Genomic DNA, 26,783 nt, shown 5'->3' with positions numbered 1-26,783 from the left:
TTTAACTCGTAAACCCGTAAATCTCTTACAAAACTATAGTTACAAACTTCTAATTTTTTTACAGACAGGGACTATTAATTTGTCAGTGTACTTCCTTCAAGAAAATGATCACATTCAGAGCTGAAGTCTTTTTGTCGTGAAGCTGTCCCAATCATTGTAAAAATTTTCTATGAAAAACTGTATTATTTGATTTGTGTACAGGTGAAAGTAGCATGTAGCAACGACGTGGGAATGGGAGCAAACTCTTCCTCAAGAGAGATGAAGACGGGAGAGTTCACACCCTCATTCCCTGTGAATTTACACGCAGAGTATAAGAATGTGGAGAATGTAGACATAGTTCAGATCACGTGGGACAGACCTCTTCAGCCCAATGGAATCATATCGTGAGTCAATCATAAAATTTTGATTTTTTCGACCACCAAGGCTGACAATTTTTGATTGCGAGTTTTGGTTTGTTATCGAATTATATTGGGAGGGGGAAATGTCCTTAAGGACTCTTGATTATATGATTTGTACTATTAATTTAAAATTAAAATTGATTCTTTTGTTTTGCTAGTTTGTTTCTATGAAAAATTTTTCCGTAAGTCAAATTCATCCGTCAGGTTTTGAGATCCCCAGGCGCACGTGCTATTTTTTTACATAGCATCATGCTATATATTAAAATATAATTTGTAACTGGGAGGCGTCATAAACACTTTTGCAAAACCGAATAGATTCGGTTTTTTTAGCCCAGCAAAATCTACCCCATGAAATTCATCAAAATTTATTTAGCATAAAACACCTTTTGATCAGCAATTTTCTTCACGTTTTCTTGGAATGATCCAGCCCACCGAATAAATTTACACAAAGCTTTGATAATAGTTTGACACCTTTATAATAGCTTGTCAGTTGTATTGGATCTAACCACAACTTATTAGACTATAAAAAAAGGATATAAGATAACAAGGCGGCTCGGTAATGTGCGATGGCACATAAGGTTCCGACCCCGCCCATCCACAATTTTGGCATAATTGTCTACCAAATGAGGAACAGATAGAAAAACCCAAAAATTATTTTTTGCGAATCCCAAAAAAGCCCAAGTCTTTTTCAAAAAATTCTGTATGAACGATAAGATAGCCTCCAAAGCAATTAACTCAGTGGAGTAAAAATTGATGCATTAGATTGCTGTAATATGTCAATATTAAGAAAGCGAGTCAAGACGAACAGCAAAATCAAACAACAACAACAACAACAAACATTAATTACAACAAAAAATTTATGTCCCTCTTAAAAACTAAATTTAAAAACAAAGTCAACATACCGTCAGATAAATCTGAAACTAAACAAAAATAACTTATAAATCACCAGAAAACATATGCGACCAGTCCATAAAAAGGTTTGGTAACAATTACAAAAAAGAAGAACAAAAACAGTAAAGTAAAAAAATTAACTCACTTTTTTGAAACAGTTAACTCCAAAGTAATAAATACCATTAGGAATCAATTAATATTACCACAAATTTACGATTATCACTGCTTCTATAGAGTGGCATTAGGACCTGTCCTTGTTCATTTTTTAAAGCGGCTAAAAAGAACAACAAAGAACAAACAAAATTTCAATTGAAACTTGCCAGAAAACGCTGTCAAAACCGTCAAGCCAAATTTTGGCACTCAAAATATATTTGATTGCGCCTTCTTCAAACAGCTATAATGTAGTACGTGGCCATTCATTAGTAAGACTAGGTAACAAGTAGACAAAAAAGCGAAGTGCTAAAGTATGTAATACTTTTAATTTTTTTTTCGAAACAAAATTACATTCAATGTCATGAAAGGCATTAATTAGAAAAAGAGCTATTTAAATAGGGTCATTTATTCAAAAAAAAGAAGCCCCCGAGAACTTGTAATTGTCCAGAATATTTCTTGCATCTACAAAAAGAACGTCAAATATGACAAAAATCAAATTAATTTACTTTTTTTTGTGAAAAACTGGTGTCGAAGCCAGTAAGGTCATAACAAATTCTTTAAAAAAAGGATTTTGGGACACCAATCCCTTTTATTCTCTTGACACCCATAATGTCATATTTAACCTGTAACTAACTAACGAGATTAGGTAACAAAAAGAAAAATAAAAAGAACAAAATTGCGAAGTTAAAAAGTTTTTTTTTTAATTTTGGAAAACGATTGTTTTCAAAGTCATGATAGCCATCAGCTATCTACTAATATCAGAATATCGGTTCTTCTATTCTTCCATGAAAAGCCAATGAAAGCTATCACTATACAGGAAATTTCATACGACCGAAACGACAAAGTATAAATGACAGTTAAAGACAAAATTAAAAAATTCAATTGATTTCTTCAAGAAAGAGGCGTCGAGGCCTTTAAAACGATGATGTATGTCTTTCAGGATTTTAATATGCTCAATTGTACCTTATTCTGAATGCTAATAAGGTGACATGAGAACTGTCAATAACGTGATAATGTGACAAAGTTAGAAAACGTGAAAAACTGGCAAATATCAAAACAAACAAAAATCTGAAATCTTGTAGTATCGAAGCCAGAAAACAATAACTTCAAACTTAAAACTGCAACCGAGAATAAAAGTTAAAACAGTAGAAAGAAGAAGCAGTCTTTCTTTGCTGACACTAAGCTGGAAGTTGAACAAATTTAAAAAAAAATAGAGGAAAAGTTAATTAAGCCATTATTTATTGAAAAGTTATTATTTTTTAAAAAAAGAAACGACCATAAACTTTCAATTAAAAAACTAAATGCATTAGCTTAGAGCTGCTTTGCAAGCGAATTGGTTGGACCTATCACTCATGAGCTTCGATTGGATATGTTCTGTTCTTTATTATTAAAAAAAAACTTTTTTAAAAAAAAAAAAGACCGACTGATTACAACCCAATTTTTTTGGATTGTAACAGTCCAAGAATGGCCCAAAACTAGCCCTGCTATTACTTATTGTCCGTTAGGAACAATTGATTTTTCGAATGTTGTAGATATAGATAATTTGTTAGCTGAAAACTCAAAATAAATTCTGCATTTTTGATAATCAACGAGTAAAGTTAGCAAAAAACGGCAAAGTTTTAACTACAGAGCACTCTCAGCGGACTCTGAAGTAGAAAGAGCACCCCTCTGAGTCTACAAAGATTGTATGAGTATTGTTTGCGGGTGTACTCTCAGCGAATTTAATCAAAGTGGACTAAGATAGCTTATTTCGTGCTGTTTTTGATGAAAAAGGCTAAATTTTGAAATGTTTATCCAGATTTTTTGACCAAAAAAATTAAATCAAAACAATCAACAATGCTTGTTCGTCTTCAAAATAAAATCAACGACACTATTCTTAAAAATTATAACAGATTTTAGCAAAATTGACGAAAATTTAGGCAAAAATTCCGGAAAATGTGAATAAAAACAACGTGAATTCACTCTTCTTTTCTCAGAAGTTTAAACCTCGATAACTCCCTGTAGAAAACGAAAATTAAAAAAATCTTTTTAATTCCATATTCTACGCTGGACGAGCTTTCTAATGATACCAGTCTCAACTCTTTACGATGAATAAATCGAGCGGCGAAAATTCACGGAACAAAAAAAAACTCATTTGAGTATATAGTTCCTCCCCCCTCAAGAGGGTCGGAACAAAAATATCAGCGCGATGCTCACACATGCTAATGAATACAAGAAGGACGATTGGTTTGACTCGTCATATGTCACAAAGTTGAACAAAGTTTTAAACAGAAAATAGCTATAAGGCAGAAGCTTACACATATTTATTTGAAGATAATCATGCTTCTACTACGACGTTTTTCTAGTTAATCTTTCAAAGCAAAAAAAAAAGAGAAATCAGAAGCAGAATAATAGAGGGGAACAAAAACCGACTAACGTCGGACTAAAGGCACTCAAAATAATGGCGTGAGTTGCTTTTCGTTTGGCTGGTTTATCCTGTGGGAGGCCAAAATCACAGGGTAAGGTTAAACAATTCGGTTTTATCTATCTTTCTTGTATATGCCAAAATGTTTGACCGATTACTAAGAAAAAATAAAAAAGGATTGAAGCATTTAGTATCTGCTATTAGCAAATTTTTAAAAAATTGAAAATTGTTAAAAGAACTAGAAAAAAAAGTAAGTTCTGTTAAGAGAAAGAAAGAAAGAAACTGTTAAAAGAAAGAAAGAAAGAAAGAAAGAAAGAAAAAAAAAGAAAGAAAGTAAGAAAGAAAGAAAGAAAGAAAGAAAGAAAGAAAGAAAGAAAGAAAGAAAGAAAGAAAGAAAGAAAGAAAGAAAGAAAGAAAGAAAGAAAGAAAGAAAGAAAGAAAGAAAGAAAGAAAGAAAGAAAGAAAGAAAGAAAGAAAGAAAGAAAGAAAGAAAGAAAGAAAGAAAGAAAGAAAGAAAGAAAGAAAGAAAGAAAGAAAGAAAGAAAGAAAGAAAGAAAGAAAGAAAGAAAGAGAGAAAGAAAGAAGAAAGAGGGAGAGGACGTTTTATAACTTAAAATGTGCCCTCCTCTGATTTTTTTGTCCAAGGGTCCTATGGAAAATACTGAAACGAAACCGAAAACCAATCTAAATTTGGTGCTCTTAGATTGACAAAATTGTGTTTTATTAACAGCTGTGATTAACAAACGTTTTTGATTCTTAATCTACTTGCATTTGTGGTCAGAAAGACAGTGCAGTAATAGTTTTTCACAATTAATTCTCTAAAGTTTGTTTTTCTACGCCTCAAAAAGAGGACAGCAACAGTCTTCAGTTGAATATAGACGCGATGAGGCAAAATAGTTATTCCGATGACTAAACTTTGAAAATAGAACTATTTCCATTTTTATTTATTCTTTTAGAATATCATATTTCAATTATATTACAAAATTGTTTCATTAAAGTACCCACATGCATAATAAACAAATTTATTAAGCCGTAAGTAACACGAGTATATTAAAACTGTTTGAAAGATTTAATTTATATGTGATACTAAGTGCTTAATAAATTTTGTTTTTTTGGCGTCTGGGCATTTTTGTGAACTAATTTTCTGGTTGAATTGAATTATGATATATCTAAAACTGACTACATAAATATAGATCTGTTTTCAGTACTTCGATATTACAAAAGTGAAAAGTCGTGAAAAGTGGTTTTTTAGTTAGAAAGTTATAATTTTCTCTAGAAATCAAGTAAAAGGAAATTTCTCTTCAATTCATTATTCAGCTTTTTCAGAAGTTTTCATAGTCTGAGATTTGTATCTATCTTGCAAAAGTTTTTGCAAAAGAAATCTATAATCGATCAATATTGGCTCAACAAAATTAGCTTAACCAAATGTGCCTGCTATAAAGTTTTTAACCCCCATTTCGTTAGAGGTTGGAACAAAACTTTTGTTGCGCGAGAGTTCTTCTGGTACCTTCGATTTGACACACTCAGTGAAAATTAATGTTTATCAGATTTCTACTCTGAGCAGTGTCATATTAGGACCTCTCTCAAAATTCTAATTTAGGCAAGTGACCGTCAAAATGAAATAAAGCCAAGAAATAAATTCGACAGTTATCGATTAAGTTAGCTATAAATTGGCAAAAATTAGTGAAAAAATTATGTACGAATAATTCAATCTTTTGAGCATTTTACTGGCTCAAGAAAAATTTGCGAGTTGTTGAAGTCAGTTAAAATTTTTTGAGGTTTTCTACACCGTTCCGGCAATTTTAAAACCGATTCCACTTTTATTTCTCAAATTACAATGTGATTTTTGTTGCGTTCGAATTGATTTGTTTTTCCAACATTGTGTCTTCAAATGATTTTGTAGTAAATCTTAATCGTGGCAAATTTGACGTTTGCTTTGAAGAGGCAATTGAACTGTTTGAAACTCTTAAGCTCCTTGTTTTCGTTGAGAGTTGAGTTTAAGTCTTGTTCAAGTCACTATAAATTGGTTGTTTCATCTTCCAATTATAGCAAGTAATTCAGTCCCCTTTTAGTTCACTCTTTGTTCTAGAGAGAAAACAAAGAGCCTTTGAGGAAGCAACTTTCATGTTGCTAAGCTGATAAAAGCTGTGCTGACACGCCCCCCTTGTAAACCGTTTCCTCCTTTTGTTGCTTTGTTGGCTTTGTCTCTCAGCTATTTACTAACTCACAAATGGTAGTATTGTTTTACCACCAATTATCCACCCGGTGTTTGATGCGCTTTGTGCCTTGCTTGAATTGATTAACTCGTGCCCTTACTTTTCCCAAAAAAGATCTTCCCATTTGACCTCAGGTGGCGAATTTAAATGGAGCAGCCAAGACCACATTCGTAAATTGGTTAATTCCGCCTCCGTTTTATGACACGCAGAGGTGTGAACGAGAATGTGCGTGCGTGAACCAAATACTCCTCTTTTCACACATGCATTCAAATGAGCAGTCGCCACAAACATGATCATGATTTTTAAACGCTTTCAATTGTTCAAAAACATTTCAACACACAGCCAACTTTGGGCAGCTGTTGTAAAAAAAAGTTAACGTTTCTTCCAAAAATTTCTCATTCGCTATCTTTATGTTTGTGTTTATAATTTGAATCTGCAAAGAAAATCAGTAATGCGACAAGAACCTTTTAGAGGGTTTTTCAATGCCTTTCAACTAAAATAGAAACAACTGTTTTCTCTTGCTAGAGTTGCTTCGGTGATTTTAATTTTTTGCGATCAATGTCAATCGCCTTTCTTGGATAAACTTTCATCAATTATTTAAAATTATATTTACTGATCACTTTGTCAAATGATACAATAATGGTAGAAATCCTGTTTCAGGTATTATAACTTCTACTACACAGATGTGATCAAACGCAATGATGATATCAGCCGGTGGCAGAAACGAATAACTAAACTCCTTTACCACCCACAAAAGTTCGACCCGGGCAAGACTATGGTCGCGCGGGCACAAGCTGTTAATGGATACGGAGCGAGCGAACTCTCCCCAGTTTATACCTTTCCTACTACACCCGGAGGTAAATTGTCTAATTCGGGGCTTATTCTTCAGAACCAAATTCCCGCTTAAATCTCAAGTATCATTACATCAGCTGCACAAAAATGCTGATTTAATAGACCTCAAAAAGTTGCATTTAGTCACACATGATAAAATCTAAGTCATGTTGTATAAATTTTACATTTTAACTGATTGTTAGGAAGCATTTTGGGTATCAAGCCCCTTCCTCCCCCCCCCTTCTCCACCCACCCAAAAAAGTGTACAAAAGTACCCCATTGTTTATTTTGGTCACACGATAAGAGCGTATTGAATTGAAATCGGTGGAAACGCCTGATGATCGTAAAGAACTTTTACTGTGTTTTGGGTATTCGAATTTTGGGATCATTATGATTCCATCAGCGTAGCCCCTTTTTACTATTTTACACTGTATAATACTTTGAACTGTGCCTGCAAATTGCTACTGAGCATCATTTTTACCTGCTTAGGTATCCTATTTCCATATTTAATTACTTCTGTATTTTCCATTTATGCGATAGAGGCCATTTAAAATTTATTCAGTGTTTGGTTCAAAATTTTTGAATATATCAAATGAATGTCAAGGTTACTAAAAAAAATATTTGACAAGAAACAGATTGGTATCAAAATGGATCCGTTTCATTCTTGTGAAAGATGCAAAAAAAGTCTTTTTAATCTTGGTATGAGGGGGGGGGGGGGGGGTTGAGATTGTTGTACAATAAATTTGCCAAAAATTACTTTGATCAAATATATAATTGTTTTATTTTACCAGTGATAATGTGTTTAATTAGAAAAAGGAGGTGGGTATATTCCGGTATCGTGACGTGATGTTTAAACAAACACAGAAACTAACGTTTGATCACGAGTGCAAGTCCGTTTGATGCCGCTAACTTGTGAGCGAATTGAACTTCACAGAGATTACTTCCTGTGCGGTGTCTGTTGTTTATCACCTAAAAGCATGATAATCACTGTTAATAAAGCAACAACTTGATAGATAAACGCGTGGTTTATGCAGAAATGCTTTTGCAAAAAAATGTATAAGCCTGCTACATTGGCTTTTGGCGTATTGAATTTTACAGCTGTTCGCTTTTCGAAAAAAATGAGCAGAAACAATTGAAACTAAAAATAGTTGATGTAAAGTCTTGAAAAAAATATCAGGCCAAAAAATGAACGAGGATACTTATGGTGCATCCTCAATAATATTTTTGCTGGATAGTTTTTATTGCTTTAAATGGTTTAAAATTTGAGAACCAGCATGAAATATGTAAAAATCAACTTGAAAAAAACGATATGCCATGCTGCATTTATTTGCCTTATTGTTCCGACCCCTCTTGAGGGAGGGGGAATTATATACTCAAATCGGTTTTTTCTGTTCAGTCAGTTTTGACCGATCGGTATATTCATCGTAGACAGTTGTGAAAAGGTATCTTTAACAAACACGTCCAGCGTAGAATATGGAATTAACAAGACTTTTCGAATTTCGTTTTCTAGAGTGAGTTATCGTTGTTTAATTTCTTGTGATTTGTAGTTTCTTTACTCGAAAAATTATAGTCGTTTTGGCTTAAAATTGTTTGATTTTCAAATAAAGAATAGCGTAATGAACATTGCCGCTATTTTTGATTTATTTTGGTAAACTTGTGGCCTATAGTTGAGTGTCAGCAAAGAAAAAATGCTTCTTTGTTTTCTTTCCTATGAATAAAAATTTACTTTTTTTGTTTTTTCTTGTACTCGTTAGTTTATGGTTTTAGCGCTTTGATACTATCAGATTTTACATTTTTTTTATTTTTAGGCATTTGCCCATTATTCACTCTTTTTCCTCGTTTTTTTTGACATTATCACATTATTGACAGTTCACATATTACACTAAAGAGCTCAATTGAACTTACAAAAATCTTTAAAGGCATAGGTTATGGTTTTAACGGCTTCGTCACGCCTTTCTCGAAGAATGTAAATGAGTTTTCAAATTTGTTTTTAACTGTCGTCTTTACATCCTCTTTTCAGTCATATGAAGTTTTCTGGATAGTGAAACGCCTCATTGGTTTTTTATGGACGATTCGAAGAGCCTGTTTTCTGATTTGAGTAGATAATTGATGGTTTTCATGACTTTGAAAACAATTGTTTTCGAGAACAAAAAAACACAAGTTTTAACTTCTCAATTTTGTTCTGTTTGTTACCTGGTCTCGTTATTTACAGTTCACATATGACATTATTGTTGTCTAGGTAAGGTGCAAATGAACAAAATTAAATGTTCGTAGAGATTTCAATTTGAATTTACCGCCTTCGCAAAAAATTAATTTTTGATTTTTGTCTGTGTTTTACGTTCTTTTTGTAGACATAAGACATATTCTAAATAAATACAGTTCTCAAACGATTGCTTCCTTCGGTCGATTGAACGAACGTGTCGGCTAATGTAGCTAATGGCTTTCATGACTTAATAATTGTTTTCAAACATGCAAAAGGTAACAATTGATTTTGCCCTTTTTTCTCTTTTTTGTTCTCGTTATTTATTCTCATTATTGAGAGATTCCATACCTTATTCTTGGCGTTCAGTAAAGTCTCAACTGAACATATTTTGAGGGCCAAAAGTTAGCTTTACGGCTTCGACATCGTTTTCTCGCAAGTTTTAATTGAATTTTCGTTTTTTGTCTCTATTTGTTGTTTCTTTTTGTAACGGCTTAAAAAATTGAATATTGACAGTTCTTAATGCCCCTTTTGTTGGTGAAGTTCAGATCATTTTGTTTAGTTTGAGTTTTATCTGACGCTATTTTGACTTTGTTAATAATTTTTTTTTTTGAAAGTTTGACATAAAGTTTTGGATTTAATTTGTGTTTGTTGTTAGATTTTGTCGCTCATCTTGACTTGCTTTCTTAATAATGGCTAATCTGATCAACCTATTGATGCATTTTTACTCCACTGAGTTGTTTGCGTTGGAGCTGATCCTTTTGTTCATACACATTTTTTGAAAAATACTTGAATTTTTGGGGGTTTTCTATCTGTTCCTCATTCGGTCGACATTTATGTTGAAAATGTGGATGAGCTGGGTCGGAACTTTATGTGCTAACTGACATTGCCCGGCCTCCCTGAATAAATTTACGCTTAAACGAGTACTGCAAAACTATAGTTGTTAATTTTGACCTTTACTCTTAATTTGACTCTTAAAGCGAAAACAAATGAACTAAGGGAAAGTTATTCGATTTTTTGCCTCCAAATCAGGAATGAATTAGACTTTTTTTCGTTCGGACCAACAAAATGTACATCGCGTTATGTCGACAAAAATTATGTGGATTCTTTGGTCCAAAGTGAAAGGAATATTTTATTCTTTCCCCAATAATTTCTGTTTTTATCATGTAATCAACCAGGTTGTTACACCTGCTAATTATCAGTTTTAACTTTAGTCAGAGGAGTCCAGACTCTTATAACAGCAGAGATCAAATTATGATTTCATTTTTGTGCTTTGGGTAAATTTGGGACCTATGCTAACCTCTTAAAGCAATTGTAAGTATCCTGTTTTTGTTACCCCGCTAATTTTTCCCTCTTGAATCCTAATGATCTTTGTTTAATCGAAAGCGACAACAGGAAAGGGGCGCGACAAAATGTGTAATTGCAGTTTTATCAATCAAATCACTCTTTGGTCAACCCATGTGACCGCAGTACTAGTTGGTTTTTATTTTTCTTTGTTTAAATGTCGATGGTTCGGCCTAATCAGGCAACGCACTGTTTGTCATAAAGAGTCGCCGTTCTTCTAAACACTGCTTTGTTCCATTCAGCAAATCAGCTGTTCAAAAGCAAACCACGAATTATTAATATCGTCCCTTTTTCTGACGGATTTTGGTAGCTTTAATTATTAATTTCATTCTATTCTGCCTTTAATGTATTGGAATCTTTGAGCTGGGATATGAACTTATTAAGTTTTATTACATGATTGTGAATTAAAGTTTATTCACAATGAAATTTCAGTATTTTTAGCTGAAGTGTGTTGGTGTTTCATTACTAAAAGCATGCATGCTCTAAAAACTATACTGGCATAAAACGCTCTAACTCCAACAACTATTACAAAGTAAATTTCCCCATTTAGACAAAGCACGCGATTTGAAGCACGTGATGAAGTTTTTTTAAGCTTCGCTGGGCTACCCGCTTTCATTTCTAGATGTGATACATGATAATTTGAAAAAAAGCATAATCATTGTCAGCTAGAAAATGGTGAACGTTGTTCAATGACAAAGCTATAATTTAGATAAAAATATGTTAAACTCTTTCTTTGATTTCTAGCAAAATATGAACAGTCGCTGACAAATAAAGAAAAAAATGGACAGAAGAAAGTCTACATCAAGATACATTAGGCTTATTTTACCTATTTTTAATCATCAACAATTGAATGGTCTAAAACCTGAAACATTTGATAAAAATGGCGCAGTGAATAGCAAATATTTGTCAAGTTATAATTGTTTTGTGACAAGTTCGCAAGAATTTGTCACCTAAGATTTTGTTAGAAAACTTGACAAAAGTAGTAGGTATATTGGTAATTTCATCCTCAATTTTCACCCTAAAAGTATGTTGATTTCAGTTCCTGGTCTTTTGGAACGATTTAACGTCGAGGTCATTTCATCAAACGCCGTCAACCTCTCCTGGAGCCAAGTGGCCCTCATCAACATTAAAGACATCAAGAGCTACCGTGTCTATTACAATGACTCACAGAGCAGAGGAACCACTCGGACACAGGAGATCTCTCCGATTGAAGTATCGTATGCGTATGATAGGAGGTATTACGTAACAATACGAGGACTGCAGCCGGACACTAAGTACAGCTTCACGGCTGCCGCTGTCAATTTTGATGATGTGTCCGGACCTTTTACAGAGAATATGTTTTGCAGCACTTTCAAAGCAGGTAAAATGCAAACCACATAAAATATAAAACATCGAACATAAAGTTCCACATAAAACATCGATGAACATAAAGTCAGGCGCTGACAGCTTTTATATTTAATTGCTTGAAATCATTGTATAATTCATTGGCTGCAGAAAAAACATTTTACTTCACTTCGACACAAAATTGATATAATTCCCGTCGAAAGCTTGAGCTTATGAGAATTTCTTGGTACTTCACGAAAAATGTGTATAAAATTTATTTTTAGTGTGGGCTTAATTAATTTCCAACATGTTTTTGTGCGCAGCACTTATTGTTAGCATGTGGTTATGAGTTATATGATTGCATGTGTTTGCATGTTACGCTTTTCTAACCTGCCCTTTTTGATTTATAACCCGGGTAGTAAAACATGAACTAAAAATCAATTCAGCTTATGAGCTTAGTTTGCTACCTCAATAGCTGTGCGATTGTCGTGACCTGAAAGAGAACAAAGAGGTAAATTTCAAGCTTGCTTTTTGAGTCCGTGATCTTCCCTAAATGCCTAATCGTGTTAAACAAGATTTAACTACAAAATTGATGTGCCTGTATCGAGAAAACTAGTGTTATTTTTTCGAAATGGGCGGTAAACGGCAAACCAGAAAATCCTTTTTTGCCCAGCGATCATCTTTTTGCTATTCACTAGGACAGTTGTTAAGGGCGTTTTGTGATCTCTATATAAAATTGACCTTTAGGTGATTTCGTAGTAAGATACGACGAAACATTTTCAGGACTTTTTAATTGCTCTCAAACGAAGTTTGTAGCAATTATATTAGTCCTGTTGGTCTTTTTTATGCGATTTTTTGCCGGACCGAATTTTCGTCTCACCCAATTGAGTTTCTTGTCCCCAAACGGAATAAACAGGCAGCACCCAGCGGGCATTAAGTTCTCTTAGAGCCTTCAGCTCACTAGTCTTGAAGTATGCGATTCACAGAAACTGTTTTGGAGACTTATGATTATGGTGTGAACTGTGGTTCTTATAGGTTGACCCCCCCGGTGCACACCCCTCCCCGCTGCGCTCAACTCACACCCCTTCAATTAAGCTAAAGCTAGCCTCATTAAACCGTAGCTAGCTACTGACTAAGCCGACCGCTTGTCCGTCATTTGAGAGCAATTGGCCCGACGTTTGTCGGTTATGTTTGAACCGTTTTTTTCAGATTTTATTTAACCTCTTTTTTCCAGTTCTTATCTTATAAAGTGACCAAAAATTGGTCATTCTAACTTCACAAATGAGCTTAATGGGAAAAAAGTTGTCATTGAATTAGAAAATGGACACAAATTCACCTTGAAAAAGGGGTTTTTGCCCAATTTCTGTTGCCGTTCAGTGTTTTCTGTGCATTAGGCAAAAACTCTTGATCTCTAGATTACTTTTTTGGTGATACAATCAAATGTCGTCGACCAAACTTTCACCATTTCTACTGCTAAGTTAACAGAATTACACCGTACCACTGCAGGTTCCTGCAAAACATTTTAAATTTGAAATGAAAACTACCCTTTTTGAATATCAACTGGAAAAAGACCTGTAAAACATTCCCTGAAGTTTCTTCTTGTGCTTTTAAGAGTGACAGTGCTTGAGACTTCTTGACTGATTTTGTTTTTGGTGGAAGTTTATTCAATAGAAATTCTCTTATATTAGGAGGGTTTTATTTTGATAGTTCTTCCCCTTTAACAAAATCTCTTTCAAAAATTTTATAAAATTTTTCAAGAAAATTTAAATCTCAAATATTTTTTTTGCTCTATTCGAGGTATTTTGTGTTTTAGCTGCAGCTTGATCAAATTAATTTGAATAATTGACACGAGGTAGCTGTCTCCATTTTGCAACAAATTGGGTCACTTTTATTTTTCTGTTTTGATATGAATTGCTACTTATTTTCATTTTCAAGCCCTTTTGTCATTGTGTTCACTTACTTCGTTATCTTGCTTAAGTTTTTGATTTTTGACACGCGTTAGTTTGATGTTCGATGAATGGATTTTTTCTGTTTGCCTAGGCTGTCCTATCTTAGCTATCAATACAAAATTGTATTTAAAGTCGAACATGATTACTATATCAACATTAAAACACTGTGATACCACCGTCAAGAACCCAGCATTTGTGGAATTTAAAATTCGCTCAATGCAACAATCGCAATTATTTCTGAACTGGATGATCATCACAGAAATCTAACAGCAAAAGTTAAATTGTTATTTATAGATAAGTGAATTGAGAAAAAAAAACCAATTTTTCAGTTTTGGTCAATTTAGTTTATAATTTGTTGAAAATGTCAGGAAAACTCTGCATTTATTTTTTCAACGTTTTTAAATAAATAGCTTTCCTATAAAGGCGCCAAGGGATAAATGGTACGGTGGTTCAATTTTAATTATATGATTCATTTTGATTGTTCAAAAAAATCAATCATGATATTGAATCCTTAAATTCGAAAATTTTAGAAGAGAAATAAACCAGTACTTTTTGGGTTTTCATCATCTTTTGATTGCAAATATGCAAAATTTTTTTTTTGAAGTAAGGATTGTTTTGTGTTTTTTGTTCAATAATTAGATTTTTTATTCTTTGTTTCAATAAATAAAATTACAACTGGCTTAAAATAGCAAATGTTTTTTTTCATTTCAACTTGTTTCATGCAAGATTATATTATTTTGACCAAACTTCTCTGTATTTGGAATTATACCACGATAATTTTTTCAATTTCTTCTTAAGACTTATTTTCAAGATCAAAATTTTCTCAAATAATGAGGCTCAATTTTCGTGAACAAGGCTATGAAGGTGGCCACACAATAATGTGATTAATCTAATCTAATTTACTCTACAATATATCTTTTCCATTTTCCATTTTTCGAGATAGTGAGATAGTCACAAAAACTATCAATTCGTGAATTCTTTTTTTTAGCCTGTTTGCTTTGCTCAGAATATTTTTTTCTCGTATATTTCAAAGAATTTTTTTCTTTTGTGCATGCTCTGTTTCACTTATGTCAACTTTCAGTGCCGAGTACTAAACCGGGCGAACTGCATGCTAGAATAATCACTCTGAACTCAATCTCCCTCACCTGGACTTACTCAGCCCAAAATGACAAGATAACAAACTACACAGTGCTATACCGCATCACGACTCTCGAGAATGCACCTATAGTACCCACTACGTCCAACATTGTCTACTTCCAGCAAAAGAGTGTTTTAGAAAGTTCTGTTCTCGTTGGAGAGTTGTTGGAGAGTACTTGCTATGACTTCTTTGTGTGTGCAAACAACGCCGTGGGCAGAGGACCCTTACTTCGTTATCTTGCTTAAGTTTTTGATTTTTGACACGCGTTAGTTTGATGTTCGATGAATGGATTTTTTCTGTTTGCCTAGGCTGGCCTATCTTAGCTATCAATACAAAATTGTATTTAAAGTCGAACATGATTACTATATCAACATTAAAACACTGTGATACCACCGTCAAGAACCCAGCATTTGTGGAATTTAAAATTCGCTCAATGCAACAATCGCAATTATTTCTGAACTGAATGATCATCACAGAAATCTAACAGCAAAAATTAAATTGTTATTTATAGATAAGTGAATTGAGAAAAAAATCCATTTTTTCAGTTTTGGTCAATTTAGTTTATAATTTGTTGAAAATGTCAGGAAAACTCTGCGTTTATTTTTTCAACGTTTTTTAATAAATAGCTTTCCTATAAAGGCGCCAAGGGATAAATGGTACGGTGGTTCAATTTTAATTATATGGTTCATTTTGATTGTTCAAAAAAATCAATCATGGTATTGAATCCTTAAATTCGAAAAATTTAGAAGAGAAATAAACCAGTACTTTTTGGGTTTTCATCATCTTTTGATTGCAAATATGCAAAATTTTCTTTTTTTGAAGTAAGGATTGTTTTGTGTTTTTTGTTCAATTATTAGATTTTTTATTCTTTGTTTCAATAAATAAAATTACAACTGGCTTAAAATGGCAAATGTTTTTTTTTTCATTTCAACTTGTTTCATGCAAGATTATATTATTTTGACCAAACTTCTCTGTTTTTGGAATTATACCACGATAATTTTTTCAATTTCTTCTTAAGACTTATTTTCAAGATCAAAATTTTCTCAAATAATGAGGCTCAATTTTCGTGAACAAGGCTATGAAGGTGGCCACACAATAATGTGATTAATCTAATCTAATTTACTCTACAATATATCTTTTCCATTTTCCGTTACGATTCGAGATAGTGAGATAGTCACAAAAACTATCAATTCGTGAATTCTTTTTTTAGCCTGTTTGCTTTGCTCAGAATATTTTTTTCTCGTATATTTCAAAGAATTTTTTTCTTTTGTGCATGCTCTGTTTCACTTATGTCAACTTTCAGTGCCGAGTACTAAACCGGGCGAACTGCATGCTAGAATAATCACTCTGAACTCAATCTCCCTCACCTGGACCTACTCAGCCCAAAATGACAAGATAACAAACTACACAGTGCTATACCGCATCACGACTCTCGAGAATGCACCTATAGTACCCACTACGTCCAACATTGTCTACTTCCAGCAAAAGAGTGTTCTAGAAAATTCTGTTCTCGTTGGAGAGTTGTTGGAGAGTACTTGCTATGACTTCTTTGTGTGTGCAAACAACGCCGTGGGCAGAGGACCCTTTTCGACTAATCAGCGCATGTGCACGATTGATATACGTGAGATTACATCATATTGCATGCATGCATGGTTCTCTATCATAGTAATCACGATTTAGTTCTTTGTTTTGTTTCGCTCAAAATTTCGGGGGTGTAAAATCTATAGCTGACAAAATTTTGTTTTAAATGCACGTCGGGGTCATGACATAGCGTATTTTTCGAAATTTTTAATAATTATAATCTATGAGTATTATGATGTGTATGTTTGTATGATATCATCGTTCTTGATAAGTCTCGAACATACACTTTGGTATCGAAAGGCTACGTACACCTATGAGGAGTGAAATAACTTCAGCTGAATCAGCCGGTAAGACTCAGTTGTCACGCTGGCCCATGGGTCTATAAATCAGTGTGAATTATTGACGCCATGACTGTTATTATAAGCGTGACATGACGATTAACTCATATCAGATCTAGATTTCTGTCCCTTTTGCAAAAAAACCTTAATGACCCACTTGCTAAAGCTACTCACACTGATACACGATCTTTAGTTAAACTACTGCAAGAATTAGCTATAGCACTTACAAAAAATAAGGTCAAAATTTGCAAAAGTTAAAAATTAATGCAAATTTTATAAAAACTATTTGCAAAAATTTGCAAAAAAAAATATTTTACAAAGATTGCAAAATCATTTGAAAATGTGTGCAAATTTATCATTAACTTTCAGCAAAGGCATCAAACCATGTCCGGACAAAACAGTCCCAGTCAAAGCAGTCCCCGTCAAAACAGTTTTGATTACAGCTATTTTTAAATGACAAAAGGCGAGTCCATGCCAATTTTTCATCTCAATGGTGTGTTTGTAGAGACAATCAGTGCTCCCGTGATCCGCTCCATTGACGTCATCAACTCGACCAGCGTGAGACTGCACTGGAAAGTCCCATCTGAGTACGACAACATTGAGGACAACCTCAAAATTGGCTTCCAAATTTCCTACTCATACAAGGTTAGCTTGGTTAGAAAAATACGACGGGATTCCTTCAGAATGTAACACTAACTGAAGTCTATTTTTTAAAAAGGCAATTCTTAAATCACGACAGGGCAAAATACCCAATGCCATTAATACACCACGTGTCAAAATACCTAAATATACCCATATATATATATATATATATATATGTATATATATATATATATATGATGTTTGCTACTAGGAAGAAAAAGTTGATTTAACTTAAAATATCATGTTGATTTTGCACGGAACTGAAAAGAGTATAGAACAAAATAAGCTAGCTGTGAACTCTGACAAAACAGAGACTATTGGTTTTCTTACGGAGAAATTTCGAATTCACTTGTATTACATATGAGGAGATCGAATAAGGGAACTCACAGAAACGCTGTAGAATTCAGGGTATATAAATTGATTAGGGGTATACAAATTTAAGGGTATAAAAACCACGTTTTTGCTATTCAGCTGAAAATCATGGCTTCAATTTTACTGATCAGGCGTCAATTTCCTCTGACCACAAGAATTTTTTGTAAATTCTTTGCGCTATCGCAATTGTCGTTTGCAGCTATGTTTTCCAAAAATTTATTGTAGAAATGTTTACAACATTAAAATCGACGATTAAAAATAGACTTGTTTTCTACGAAAACATTACTATAAGTCAATAGACCTCATTATAGAGGCAGAACTGCTACCAGCTGAGCTATTTATTTTTTCAATAAGACAACTATGAAACAATTTACAGCTATTTAAATTAATTTGTCAAGCTTTAGAACTTTAAGCTCATAATTAGACTAAAAAGCAAGCTTGGGTATGAAATCATTTGTCTCTCAATGTTTACAAAAATGGAACTAGGTGCCGCAAAATTTCCGGTGAGCAGGAAACGATAAACCTATCAATAAAAAAGTTTTTTTTTGATATTTCAAGGAAAAATTCGTCTATAAAATAAGATGTGAGCATTTAATTATTGTTTTTGTTTTTATGATAAAAAAACATAAAAATGGATGTTTTGAAAGCATGTCTTTGAATGAATGCAGATATTTTTTAAAATATGTAAGAGATGCAACAATTTTTTTTGTTTTAAGTATGTTTCTCCTTATTGGTTGTATCTTAAATTTACGATTTGTTAGACTTAACAAAACATTATTTAGCATAATTAGGATTAAGTAAAAAAAACTCTTGCTTTGAGATAAAAAAATATATAAAAAGCATTTGTTGTGAAACAAGTTCATTGGGCCACGGCTCCTCAGTCTGCCAAACGGATTATGGAGATTGAGATACAAACAATCCCAACCAAACAGTTACATTGTTATCATTCAGTTTAATAGATGGTTTAGAGCTAATTACATAACTAAAAAATTTTGTCATGTCCTTAACGGTAATAGTTCTGTTACTACTGAAAACTTAGGGCTCTTTGCCTACATTTAGATTTTTATCAAAATTGTGAAAATTAAACTACCTGGTCTCTTTGTGATTAAAAAAATTTGTTTTTTTTTGGAAAGTTAAAATTAATTTACTTTCATATCCAGTCGGTTAAACCAGTCAGTTTTTTCCTCGATTTATCCATTTTATTGATAAATTCTTACGATTTTGAAGTTAGATTGCACAAAAATTTAAATTTGAGATTACTAGATATCTGAACAACATTTATCGTGCTTCAAGTGTTATTTGATGACGTACAAATTATAGTGATCATATGGCCGCCATATGGCAGCCAAAGACTTCTGTATTTTTTGCCTAATAGGTTCTGCATCTCGCCAAAGACATCTCTTTTCTTATTCAATTGATGCATCATTTTTCATTTTAACTTGTTTTGTTTGAGGATTTCATCCGTTTTCTCCAGTTTTTTCAATTGAAATTTTTTATTTTTCATATTGAAACATAAGCTATCCGAAAATTAAAAAATTTTGAATGTTCGTTGTGCTTTTTCCTTAAAACCAATGTCGTAGAGCAAAAAAATGGAGGTTCTAAAACTTTTCGTTGAGGAAAAATGTGGTTGTTTCACACATTGCCATCTGTCAAAAACCGAATCACACATTTTTAAAGCGTTATTCGAAAATTAAATCCGTAAGCACTTAGTTCCTTTTAAAAGTTTGCTTGATTTCTGAGTTGAGAGTTATGGCAAGAACCATAAAAAATGCGATTGATTTTAAAAATTTATCCTGATTATACTGAGGGCTTAAAGCCTCAGTATAATCAGGATAAATACAAAATGTCATCTGTGGATAATTTAAACCTTCTAAATCCGTTTTGAGTATCATTGAGTGTTTGTTCTATTGTTATGTATTCATTCACTTGAGTCAATGAAAGCCCTTCAAAATTTTTTACGGACATTGGAGTTACTGAGATCATCTTTTGTCCTCATTTTGTAGACAGGACTGACAAAGGCAAATTTGAAACTTTCTTGGACACTGTAAGTGGCTTCTTATCGAAGACTTAGCAGCTTTGATAGCACTGGCATCGAAAGCTCCCGGGCCAGGAGCTTTGTTATTGTCAACTGAATCAATGGCCTTCTACATTTTTTAGCGTAATTGTTCTAAAATTAAACTCCTTTTTTACATCAAAAGCAAAAACGTGATCGTTTACTTCTGCTCCATTTTAAAACCCTAGCTTCTGAAAACTCCTGTCAAGCAATTTGAATGAAATGACTTATTTGTTATCGTAAATATCATTACCAGCTTGAATTTTATCGATAACGATATTTACTTTTTCTGGCCCAATTTTTATTGTGACAAATTTTCACTGTTCCTTGCTTGTAGGAATGTCAGGGTAAAATTGTTGCAGAGCTCGTGGTGCGCCTGTTTTAGCTTCCTATTAACCAAAATTCGTTGTAGCGTAAACAGTTTATGCGTTTACTTAAATTCATTGTTTCCAAAGTTAGAGAAGTCTATGTTTTTTCTGAAATCTGTTTTTGTCATTTTAGAGCAGATGAAGTCTTAATTATAACGACATTGGGAAGTGGTCAAAATTCAAATTCAGCAGATTAATAAAGTTTACTTCTATTCAACAGATTTTTGCTTTGAAAGTCTGTGAAATCATTTTCGTTGAGGAAATCTCCTCCCCTTCTCTTTTGACATGCATCAGCTGGCAGCATTTTTTAAAGAGACAGAACTCTTATCGACAGAGGTATGTCAAAAGAACTCAAATTTTTTGTACAATTGTTTTCAAAAATAAATAATGTGAAAAGTAAAATCTCTTTAATTTATAGAAAGAGGTGACAGGACAGACGATAAAGGCTCTCTTCGATTGCATGGGACACTCACTCTCTTCCTGTATCTTGACTGGACTCAAGCCAGACACCTCCTACGCATTCCAACTCTCCATACTCCTAGTGTCCAATGAAAGTCCCAAAAGCAACACATACAACATACGCACAAAGAGTCCAGGTACTAACTGCACTCGTATCGTCATCATTTTGTCTCTCCTGAAAAGTTAACCAAAAATTTTGAAATACAATTGCTTTAGTGTCACAAAGCTTAATCTTCATGAACGAACGCTTCTCGAAATTTTTCTAGCCTTTTCTTCAGCATAAAATTTCTCAAATCAGCAATTCTTGATGAAGTATATAAGCTCATCTCCCGTCAATAAGTGAATGGAACAAACAAATAAAGATCGAACCTCAAAGTGTGACATCATAATCGGCTTCGCCCGTTTTCAACTGATTATTTTTATGTACTGTAGAGCCCAACACTCCCTACGACCTGCACGTGGAAGTGAAGAAAGAGAAGGGAGTGGTGCTGAGTTGGGACTACACAGAAGTTCCCGGACACCCTGTGACTTCGTTCATCGTCAAGTATCACATCAAGGTAATTTACTCAAGTATACTTTAAGATACCAAAATCTCACGTGTTATGCAATTTTTTTTTGAAACATGTAAATTACTCAGAATATAACCCTAAGGTTAGATATCTACATGCTCTAAAATGTTAAATAAATTAATCAGCATTGTTATTAATATAATAATCTTCAAATTGTGGCTGTTCGTTTTCATAGGTAAAATTAGGATTTGAAGGCTCCTATTTGTCTATTAACGGGTACTTTCTTGTGTTGATCGAGCAAAAACTCGGTTAAAACATTTTTAAAGCAAGTTTTACTGTTAAAAGTTCTTAATGAAGAGGGCAATTTGTTCCATTTTTGAACGGTTTTCAAGATTAATCTACACAAAATCTCACTGGTTATGCTACCTTTGGCTTTCTTGGCAACCATATCCAGACCATGGATGGTTTCCTCGAATTCCATTTCAAGATCATGCAGGAACGTTCTCTATGTCCTGCATGAGCAAAATTTGTATTCTGTACACCAAAAATTGCGCCTTTACTTTAAAGGTATTGCGCTCTTTCCCCAGTATTTCATAGTTTGATTTCAAATCGGTGAGAGCAAGTTAGTTGTCGGGATTGCGCAAATGATTGAAAAGAGAAGTAAATAAATATAAATAGTTATTTCCTCTGAAATTTAACGCTTCTTAAGCTTTTCATCTCTTTTCACTTCAGTTTAAAATTTATTCAAATTTATTCGACAACACTTCGAGACACAAATAATACAAAGTTCCATATTTTATTTGGGTTGATTTATTATTCGTCTTTGAACGTTTTTTTATGTCAACAGGAAACGGATGAGCTGTACGAATACGTGCACGACATCAGAAGCATCAGGAGTGAGATGACAAAGAAGAGGGTTGAGTTCCCCAATCTGAGGAAGGGTCTTCAGTATGACTTCAGAGTGCAGGCCAGGAACCTCAACGGATTCAGCCTAGACAGTCAGAAACTCACAGTCGCTGTACCCGCAACAGGTAAGCACTGTCAGTGATAATATTTTTGCAGATATTGCAAATAACTTTAGAGGGTTATTATGACCCAGCTATTTTTTTGCTGGACCTGCGTCGTTCTTTCCTTTCGATCGAAAAGAGATGTGGAAATCCTCTAAATTTTATTTGCATCAATATTTCGTACCGCTTTCTATAAATGACAAAAATTTCCGTACGATAAATTTCTAAAAACTGATTCAGGCATTCTTACGGCTTTTTATGATTTCATAATATCCCATTAAGGGTCGATTAGCTAATGCGCAAGAGTAGTAAAAGATTTAGCTCTGATTACTATAGTACATTGCATGATATTTTTGTCACCTTTTGTGCCATTCAAGAGCTTACATCTTTAGTTTTGATAAATTTCAGATCCAGAAGGTCCACCTTTGAACGTCCGAGCTGTCGGCATATCAGAAAGTCGAATCTTTGTATCATGGGAACCCCCGGCTGCCGACCTCCAAAATGGACTCATCCAAAAATACCTGGTAACTTTTTCCCAAGTTGACCGAGGATACAGCCAGACACAAGAGGCGGCAGCCGACATGCCACGGACTGTGATTCGGAACTTGATTCCGGACAACGAGTACTCGATCCAAGTGCAAGCCAAGAACTCGGCTGGAATTGGCCCAATGTCGGAAGGAATCCAAGTTCGAACTTCAACTCTCAGTAAGTTCTGGTTTTCTTTCATAGTTCTCTATTATGCAATCGGACATTGCAATATTTAAATTCATTTTTTAATGTAACACTGTCCTTACTTTCCCTACATTATAACTTCACTAACGGTACTTCTACATTTTCTTCAACTAACAACGCAGAAAATGATATCATTTCAAAATAAGTTTATAAACCACATTTGTTTAAACTTTAAGCAGAAATGAATAAGTTGTCCGGAGGTCTATTAGGAGCTACAACCAGACATTTTCGAGAACATTAATTGCACTTTGCACATTAATGTCATTAACAGTTTTAGAGATCTCGCGCTAAGAATGTCTTTCAGTAACTACTAATTGCATCTTAATGAACAGGGTTAAAAAGTCCTTGAAAGGTTCGTTGCAGGCTTGTCAGTTCGCTGTGAAGTCCTTTAAGCAAAAACTTCAATGACGTAATGCTCGTTTTTAAGTATGGTCAAATTCACATCTAAACTGAGCAAGACTAGATCTCGATCACTTACAATTTGCATTTAAACCTTTTAATCCTGAATTCTTAACACGAAAAAGCCTTCATGACGTAATTGAAAAATGTAACTGCACACTTAAGCTCAAAAGTGTTCCTCACTTGAACAGATATCTAAAAAGGTGAAACGCTTAAGTGGTTTTTCACGCGGTACTTCTTTTTTCATGTCTTTTATCAACATGAGATTGTGAAAACTTCAAGAATGTCTGACGATTGACTGAACAAAGAGTCTTAGAGTGAGTGAAAGCTCCCAATCTGTGAATAATTGATACGGCTTTACAAAATTTACAGTTTTTGGAGTTAAGATTACTTGGTATTGGAATGCCAGTAGCAAAATAAAATGTCATGATTATGCAGGAATTCTTAAAATGTTATGCTTGACATTACATTAACATAATTTTTCGTAGAAATAGCTTAACGATGATAGGGTTCAGTAAAAAGTGGGGCTTAAAGGGCAGCTTGTTTGCTGCTCGGAAACGTTTATCTGAAAGTTTTATAGCTTTTTATAGTTTTTATATCTTTCCGATATAATTCAGAACTTTGTATAAACTTCCCGTAGCAAATGACTCTGCCATGCCATTCAAAAGTAGAACGTACAGGTTTCAATTGTTCCTGGAATTTTTTCTTGTTTCTTTTTTGCACTTTTGAAAGACTTATTGTGTATAGAGTTTTCTTAATGCAGAACTTTGAATCTGCCTTCCAAATTACAATCAACTGTCTGAAAATTTCAATATCCTCATCTAAAAATAAAATATGAAGGCTAGCACGTTCTTCTTAATGCTAGCAAGTAGAATGCTAATGCTAGTACATTCTACTTAATGTTAGTCTGAAGGCTAGCAATTGAATTCTATTTATTATTATTTTTATTTATTAGAAGATTTGACGAGCTAAAAATGGTTCTATGACACAACGAATGATCGCAATTCTTTTCAGCTGTTCTCAGTAATAATCTACATCGGTCTGAGAAACTTGACCGTAAACGAAGTAAAATTTATTTACAAAAAAAAACAAACTTTAGTCATTATAAAAAGTATCATTTTTGTGCGCAAAAAATATTAAAATAACACTATTTTGTTTCTTTTGATTTTGAAAAAAAAACACAACTGAAAACTAAAGCCTTTCAAATCGAACGATCCTAGAGACCATTAATACAATTAAATTCAATCACAGAAATAATACAGATGTTAGAAAAAATAAAGAAGATTACAAAACTTCGAACTAAGCCCCAACAAGGCAAAGGATCAAGAATAGATCAAAATTGCTCTCAAAGGTCTAATGTTTTGCCAGGTGTTCGAAATGTTTTCAAATACTTTGATACTAGTTCAAATAATTGATTAAAAACTTCTGATGCGATAAAGTTGAATTATAATTTAAAAAACTGCCTGGAAAAAATCGCCTGAGATCAGAAAATTGCTAGCTCAGCAAAAGTTTTTCAGCGCCTACTTTCCTCTCGTTCACCGAATGATGAATGAACAAAAAGCACTCTAAATTCTCTCTGTGCTTGACTTCTGCTCAGCAGAAAGACCGAAATACTTCTTTTCACGTGCGGTATTATACTTCATCTAAAACTCACCCTCTAAATAGTTTAAAACACACCCTCTAAAAAATATATGTAGTTTATTTTTCGATATTTAATTCTGAAATTGATGAGAATTGTTACAAAGTTCACTAAAAAGATGCTATCTCCCGACAATCATTCTGGGATGTCATTTAAAAAAAACTTCTGCTTGATCAATAAATCACCTAATGCCGATGTAAGATAACAAATAACAATAAAAATGCAAACAACAAAGAAAAGGAAAAAAGTAAATATATAAATTATATCATTAAAAATTACCACGTATGGTAATTTTCAATTGCCATACGTATAATTACAATCTTTCGTATGGTTGTAAAATGTGTTTACAATAACTTTCAAGCTCTATTTATTAATTTTTTAAGTGCCAATTGAACTGTTTCAAAATAAGTTAAAACCTATTGCATACAAAGGGCTGCTTTTTCTTCGGATGAACAAATGGAATTTAGGGGAGCAAATACAAATGTGCACCAAATCAGACATTTTTAGTAAACAAATACTCGATAAACTTTGCTACCTGGGTTGACCCAAGCTGGAAACCATGCATAGGTTTATTAATGGTTCTTTCCGCAAAAGGAAGGGCAATTTTTAAATCTTCATATTTCCATGAAGACGCATAAAATACCATTGGTGATTGAGAGCATGGTATCTAATGTTCCACACACACAACCGATGCCGAAGGTCTTCTGACCACGGGGTTTGAGCCGAGATTTGCAAAATACGCGACATATCTTTTGTATTGAAGAGTAACATAGTGAAATAAAAGCAAAGAAGAAATAGAGTAAACAAGGAAGCTCTTTAATGTGCGTTCGCACATAAAGTTCCGGCCGCTCATTCACATTTTTGAAATAATTGACTACCAAATGAACAGCTAGAAAACCCCCCAAAAATCAAGGTTTTTTTCAAAAAAATCGGTGTATGAAGAAAAATATTGACTCCAACGCTAATACTTCATTGGAATAAAAAAGCCGCATCAGACTGATGAGATCTGCCATTATTAGGAAACCGGGGCGAGACGAACAGCAAAATCAAACAACAACAACAAAACCACAAACCTTAATTGTATCCAAAACTTTATGTCCATTTTAAAAAATAACTTAATAACAAAGTCAAGATAGCAACAAATAAAACAGAAACTGAATAAAGCAACTTGTACTTTGATAGAAAAGATATGGCACCAGTCCATAGTAAGGGTAGGTTACAATTAGACAAATAGAAAAAAAACAGCTACGTTAATAAATAATTTTAAAAACAATTAATCTCTAAGTAATGAAAACCTTCAGTTATCAACTGAAATTCAATAATTTTGTTATCACCGTTGCCTATAGAGGAGGGCCTCATTACCTGTTTTATTCATTTTTTTATGCGGTTGCTAAATGAACAGCAAATAGAGGCAACAAACAAAAATTCAATTAAAACTTGCAAGAAAACGGTGTCGAAGCCGTAACTTATGTTTGTTTGCGCCTTCTTCCAATGGCAATTACCTTTTATGTGACTTCTCATTAATGAGACTAGGTCAAAAATTGACAGAAAAGGGAAAGAGACAAAAAGTTAGGAAATACTTCTGTTTTTTTTCGAAAACAATTTGTTTCAAAGTCCTGGTAACCTTTGGATCCAAAATGAAAAAAATGAATAGGTTCGTTCAGTCATCCAAAATAAGCCTTGAATAGTATAACTATTTGTAATTCTTCAGTTGATGTTCTACGTTTATTAAACGAACGTCAATTATAGACAAAAATCAAAAATTAATTTAATGTTTTTTGTTGCGAAAAGCCCGTGTCGAAACCAATAAAGTCATAACAATTTCTTTGAAATTTTT

At 33.4% G+C, this 26,783-nt stretch overlaps 1 protein-coding gene across 4 annotated transcripts in view; it reads left to right on the top strand.

Moving 5' to 3' along the window:
• The window catches only part of LOC142339304 (receptor-type tyrosine-protein phosphatase F-like), a 106,537-nt gene that overhangs the window by 77,655 nt on the left and 2,099 nt on the right, over positions 1-26,783 (top strand). For all 4 annotated transcript variants that reach the window (XM_075389244.1, XM_075389246.1, XM_075389245.1 and 1 more), the window contains 8 exons: positions 202-383; positions 6,723-6,919; positions 11,477-11,797; positions 17,272-17,411; positions 20,620-20,797; positions 21,093-21,217; positions 22,017-22,200; positions 22,585-22,881. In XM_075389244.1, coding sequence (XP_075245359.1) covers positions 202-383; positions 6,723-6,919; positions 11,477-11,797; positions 17,272-17,411; positions 20,620-20,797; positions 21,093-21,217; positions 22,017-22,200; positions 22,585-22,881 — 1,624 coding nt within the window. The remainder of the gene's footprint in view (positions 1-201; positions 384-6,722; positions 6,920-11,476; positions 11,798-17,271; positions 17,412-20,619; positions 20,798-21,092; positions 21,218-22,016; positions 22,201-22,584; positions 22,882-26,783) is intronic.

The sequence above is a fragment of the Convolutriloba macropyga genome, chromosome 5, assembly GCF_964194025.1.
Source record: "Convolutriloba macropyga chromosome 5, txConMacr16.3, whole genome shotgun sequence".
Taxonomy (NCBI): Eukaryota; Metazoa; Xenacoelomorpha; order Acoela; family Convolutidae; genus Convolutriloba; species Convolutriloba macropyga.
This window is presented reverse-complemented; position numbering and strand designations above follow the sequence as displayed.